This window comes from Meriones unguiculatus, chromosome 11, assembly GCF_030254825.1.
Source record: "Meriones unguiculatus strain TT.TT164.6M chromosome 11, Bangor_MerUng_6.1, whole genome shotgun sequence".
NCBI lineage: Eukaryota > Metazoa > Chordata > Mammalia > Rodentia > Muridae > Meriones > Meriones unguiculatus.
Genome location: NC_083359.1, coordinates 96,099,237 through 96,105,236, shown reverse-complemented (window position 1 = coordinate 96,105,236; position 6,000 = coordinate 96,099,237). Strand labels below are relative to the sequence as shown.

At 48.4% G+C, this 6,000-nt stretch overlaps 1 protein-coding gene across 2 annotated transcripts in view; it reads left to right on the top strand.

Annotated features, from left to right (window-relative positions):
- Window positions 1-1,113: 1,113 nt before the first annotated feature.
- Window positions 1,114-6,000, top strand: part of Pld5 (phospholipase D family member 5) — a 331,271-nt gene continuing 326,384 nt past the window's right edge. The window contains exon 1 of one of the 2 annotated variants that reach the window (XM_060364739.1): window positions 1,114-1,488. In XM_060364739.1, coding sequence (XP_060220722.1) covers window positions 1,300-1,488 — 189 coding nt within the window. In that variant the 5' untranslated portion in view covers window positions 1,114-1,299. The remainder of the gene's footprint in view (window positions 1,489-6,000) is intronic. The other variant, XM_060364742.1, reaches the window with a different exon arrangement.

Here is a 6,000-nt window from a genome sequence, read left to right as displayed (position 1 = left end):
CTTTTAAAACCCATACCTCGCAAGCCTTAACAACAGTTAAGTTTCAGTTTTCTGATTAAAACAACAAGCCAGAAATGCTTTCATCCATTGACTACAAGGGGGAGAGAAGGAGAGAGAATCTAAGATTCAATTATCGACGCGCCACCGTAATCCTTGGGCTTGGTTGTTTTCACGCTGGTCTTGGTGGAAAAGCCCTCATGAGCCTAGAAGCTGCAGAGAGAACTGCACAGTAGCCAGCCACACACACAGGTTAGAAACAGTCCAAGCACACGGTGTAGATCGGTGCTGGATCGCCTCTCCGGAGGTAGCAAGTCCGAACAGCCCCGGGGAGCCTGATTCAAGGTGGACCCTGAGAGCTAAGGAGTGACAGGTCCCACAAGCTGGACAGGAGACAGCCACGCTGCCTGGTGGAGGGGCATGCGTCGCGTCATCCTCAGATGAAGTACAAGAGCAAGGTTCGCAAAACACACGCCCTCTAAGCTATTTTCTGCGGACACTCCGGGCCGAATCCCCCAGGGTGAGGTGCCTGGGCTCCCTAGGTGGGAAGTTAGTGAACTTTCCCAGCAAGGATAGACGGTGGAGCGGCGCTGCGGGGAGGAGGTGGCTTCCCGGAGCGCCGTCCTCCCGCGCCTCGCTAGCCATCGCACGGACCGCGCTCACTCCGCCAAGCCGCTCGCCCGGTGGTTGGTCTGCGAGAACCGGTGCGGGCGAGGGCGAGGGCGAGGGCGAGGGCGAGGCGGGCCGGCTGGGGAGAGGCGCGCAGAGGGCGGTGGCCGGACTCGGCGCTCAGCGCTCGCCTCGGGCAGCTCCCCACTGCATCAACCTGCGGGCTCGGGCTCGGCCGCCGGGCCCCTCCCACCGCACCCCACCCCCGCCGCCGCCCGCCCCGGGGCCCGGGTTACAGTTGGTGCGGAGCAGCCGCGAGCGGAGCTCCCGCCCGGGACCGCAGTGGCAGGCGACCACGCAGCCACCTCCGCTGCACCCTCACCCCTGCCGCTCCGGAGCAGGCATCCACTCCTCCGCGGTCTCCCTTTGTCCCGTCTCCCCCCACCACCAGCCGCCCCCTCCCCCCATCCCTTCTCCCATCCCCTGCCCTGAGACCCCCTCCCTCCTCCGTTCCCCTCCCCTTGTCCCCGCTCCCGTGCCGCTGGCCAGCACCCTCGGGCGATAGGCACCCCGAGCTCCCAGCTCTCTCCTTCGGCTCCATCCTCACCGCCCGTCCGGCCTCTCGCTCGCCGGCGGCGCCCTGCTCCCATCCCGAGCGGGCTGCTCTCCGGGCCGCCGCCTGGTCATGTCAGGATGGAGATCCGGCAGCACGAGTGGCTCTCGGCCTCCCCCCACGAGGGCTTCGAGCAGATGAGGTTGAAAAGCCGCCCCAAGGAGCCCTCGCCCAGCCTGACCCGAGTGGGCGCGAACTTCTACAGCAGTGTCAAGCAGCAGGACTACAGCGCCAGCGTCTGGCTCCGGAGGAAAGATAAGCTCGAACACGTAAGGGCCACTCGCTCCCAGGGGTCTAGGTGGTCGGGGGGCATGCAGCGCTAGGGGTGTAGGGAACTTTAGCGGGGGGACCCCCAGCGGGCGGCCTGCCCCCAAGGCCAGGGTGCTTGGGCAGTCTGTCAACCCTGAGGCATCCCCTGCACTTTTTTGCTTAATGACTCAACTGTATGGAGGAAAGAGAGATTCGCTTTCAAGGTACCCCAGGTCGCGGCATCCTGGCATCCTGGAGACTTCCTGACTGGCTCCTTTCCTGTAGGATTCGTGTGCTCCGGGTTCCTGGGGGTACCTGTGAGAAGAGTGTTTGATTGTGTGGGTCTGGGCTTTGCGCACGGAGGGTTCCGGTGGGATGTTTACCTGGTTCTTTGAAGCTGTTTCACTCAGTGCAGAAACTACAAAAAAAAAAAAAAAAAAAAAAAAAAAAAAAAACAAAAAAACCCACGCTGCAATAAAGTTGTCGCTGGCGATCCCGAGCTTTTGACAGTGTTGGCTGGGATGCTAGCAGGAGTTTTTAGGGAGCCTCTCCACCTGAGCCCAAGTGGAGACAAAATCTACGCTGAGAAGGTCCTTGGCAATCTGCCCCTCTGCTGAGCGGGACCCATCCTGTGTGGATCCCCCCCCCCTTTTCTCTCACAGTTGAGAACTTGGGTCTTTGGCTCTGGGGCTGACTGCCTAAGACTGACCATTCTGGAAACAAAACAAGTCCTTCAACAAGGACCATTTGGAAAGTCACAATTAAAAAGCCCAACCGGCCAGTATTCCCTTAACCAAATGTTGAAATGAAACTAAGAATCTTAAGTGCGAGCAATAGTCGAGAACTGCTGCAAACCTCACCAGACCTGCAGAATCCAAACTGAGTCTGCTAGTGGTTTGTGGAGGTTTGCTGGTATTTGGGTCACCACATCGATAATGATAAAAAAGATAAGATGGAAAACTCTGGAAACACACGCATCCCTCAGCGCTCTAGCACCTGACTGCCATCCGGCCTCGAGAGCCGTCCCTGAGCTTTGCCTCACCAACACTGTCCCTGGGAAGAAGTGTGGAAGTGGGCATTTGTGTTAGAAACCCAAAGGACAGCCCGTGCCTTTCTGAGGGCCTGATTAAATGACAGCAATGACTAATTCTAAAGCCCTTATTTAAAGTTCCTGGTGGAGTTGAGTAACAGGCTCTGTTTTGCGTGGAGAGAACCAAAAGGATGCTTTAGACCCTTAAGACGGGGGAGGTCGCTGAAGGATTGCTAGGTAGGGTGAACTGGTTGTTCGGAAGGCAACAGCAATACCTGTTTAAAAAAAAAAAAAAAAACAAACGCTCACTCCAGGATGGTGCTTGAAGGAATCAGTGATGCCTGGAGTTTATAGAGGATAGGTAGAATTAGCATCTTCGTGTACCGTAGCTCGGGATGCTCATGAGAAAGCTGGCCCCAGCCTCTGGCCTCAGAGTGCTGACAGAACACGCTTACTTCATTTTCCTTTCATCATAACTATGTGTTCATTTGCAGTGGTTGCTATCGTCTGCCCCATTTCCTTTCTACTCTTACTGAAGAATCAATAGTGCAACCTTTTGTACATCATCCCGGGTCACAGATGCTGCTGCATGCATTATACTGAAATTTTTTTCCCCACTTTTTTATTTGCATTGAGCGTATTAGTTCTACCTCATGGGGCACAGAAGCTTCACCTTTCTGCTTTAAGTGTGGGATGCTTGGCTCTTCTGAGAATGAGAGCTGAAGCAGAGGGAGGCCTGGTTATTTGCCAGTGTATGAGCATCGGCAATCCTCCTCACTCAGATGCCCCCAAAGAGAGCATTGCATTCGTTAAAAAAAAAAAAAAGTGCCTCATTTGATATTTAAATCAGAGTATCATTTGTTTTGCTTTTTAAGCTATGTTTATATGAGGTGTATGGTCTATCTTTTTCTACATTTACCTTCAACCAAAAACGGAGCTTTTGTATCAAATGATGTTGGGTATATTCTCTGGCCCCTTTGAAATATTAACACTTTAATGAATTAGCATTAATTCATGAATTCATTTATGAGCATGTTATGAAGAGTTAAAGCCATATAAAGATACACATTTTGTTCAAACTCAAGCACTTGGTATCTATATGTCCTGTTTCCTAAGCTGTGATATTTAGGCAAATTGCTGTTCATTTGTGATTCAGTGTGTGAGATTGAAAAGCCTGTAACAAATGTAACCTGGCATATAGTTGCTACATAAAGCATGAAAATATCACATTAAGTTTATTATAGACAATATGCCGAAGCTATGTGGCAGCTTTTAGTTTAGATGTTGCAGGGACAAAGTTGAGGGTGTCATAGAAAGTCAAGGGTTACTTAAAAACCACTCCTCTGGTCTGCCTGGTCAAACAGATGACCACCATTTTTACTAGTCTGAAAAAAATGAAGAAATAGTTATGATGGAGATGGTGTGCCTTAAAACAGCCTATTCAGTTGCTTGGTGCTTTGAAAGCCAATCTAAATATTAATGGAATAAATAAATTATGAGTTCGAATGACACATACATTTAGTCATCACCGTAACGGGATTCCCCGAGATGAAATGTGGCAGTGTGTGGATTCCAGCCAGACTTTAGAGGCATGGCTTAATCTGAAAGTCAATAGCATGGTATAAAATGACAGCTAAATAATATATTTCTATCCCCTTTGCTAAAAGTGAGAGTACGTTATCTGGTACTTTGGCTGAAAGACCTGAGATGAATCTCAGGCTGTCCAAGAAGAAAGCGACATGAGTTTGATTAGAACATATTCAATTGATCTTTAACTCGATTCTTCTGATTAGTTAGTTGATACCTAAAATGAAGATTTATAAGTAAATAAATGGCTGTGATGGTGCATGCCTATAATCTCAGTACCGGGGTGCTGAAAAAAGAACAGCCGGGGCCACTTAGTGTTTCTGGGGTCATCTGGGGTCACGGAGTGAAAATAAATACATGGTCGGACATAGTGTCACATGTCTGTGAAACAACAGGATCTGGAGTCCAAAGCTGGCCTGGGTACAAAATGAGGTGCTGTCTTAAAAAACTGACTTAACCAACTAAAAGACAGGAAAAAAAAAAAAAAACATATGTAGGCAATTTTCTCATTCCTAAATCACAATTAGAATGTGCAAGAAGGTTATGTTCTGTACTGTGAACTCATAGTTTCAAACTCTGATTGTATACCAAGGAAAGAGAAAATTTCGGTTACATATAGAATATTGCTATGAGTGAGGCTCTGGATGCTTCGAGCAGTGGTTCTCAACCCTCCTAATGCTGTGACCCTTTAACATAGTTCCTCCTGTTGTGGTACTCCCCAAACATAAAATTATTGTGTTACTTCATAACTGTAGCTTTGCTACTGTTACGAACCATAATATAAATGTTTGCTATGTGATCCCCCTGTGAGGTCATGACCCACAAGTTGAGAACCACTGCCTTACAGTATTTCACATTGTCTTCTGTTCCCGAATTCCTATGGCTCTGGGGAACAGTGGGCTTGAGAAGCAAGAGAAGTCTCATTTGTTGTAGGATTCTAGTATTTGTCTTGAGGGATAATAGAAAGAACTGTGACTTAGCTAAGCAGCCTGGGCATGTGCCGCCCCTGGAATCTCCCTAGGTTGGGTACCTTTGAAGCTATTGATTGTCTCACAGGACAGTATGACATTTGGTGTCATTCAGTACTGTATGCTGTTCTTGAACTTTCTAATTATATATATATATATATATAATATATATATATATAATTGTTTGTTTGTTTGTTTGTTTTGGAAAGAGGGTGAGGTGAGTGTGATCTGCACAGTTGACAATTTTATGCCAGCTACGTGAGTCTCGAGGTTATATTGATGAAGGAGAAGCCTTGCTTTCTTCTGTGTGCAGTTCATTGGATCTTGCTAACGTGGTTGTAAGTAGAGGTTAGACAGACCTGAGTTTGGATTCCACTACATTTTCAGTAAACGAGGCAACCATAGGTGAAGGGCTTAAAATATGTCAGATATGCAGTCGTGTTTGAAAAGTTGTGCATGCACAGTGGTGAGGAAATGGGGTATTCTCTGACTATGTTTCAGGAACAAATGTGCTATATGTGTCAGGCAGGCTTTTTCATCACCCTCTGCACCTGTGTAGGCTGATAGAGTCTCCCTTTTTGAGTCTACCTGCTGGATGGAAGGAAATGCCAGTGCTCGTACTTGTTACTGCTATTGCCATGACAGCTTAGATGTTTAAAGAATCTAGAGATAGCTCCTGAAGCTTCTGCTCACAAGAGATTGATCTGCATAGCTCACACTGAGTAGCCAAAGAAAATTTCATGGCCAAGGTTCACTTGAAAGGAATGGAAAGGAGACCCAACCAAAACCCAGCAAGGAAGGAAATACATCTTTTCTTAGCCCTCCATAGGGCGACCATGAAACATTCACTGGGCTTAAGTTAAATGACCGTAGGGCTAAATTAGATGATGAGTCTTGTATCTATAGGTAAAATGACTTCCCCAGTCTTCCCTCTACTTCTCCAAGAT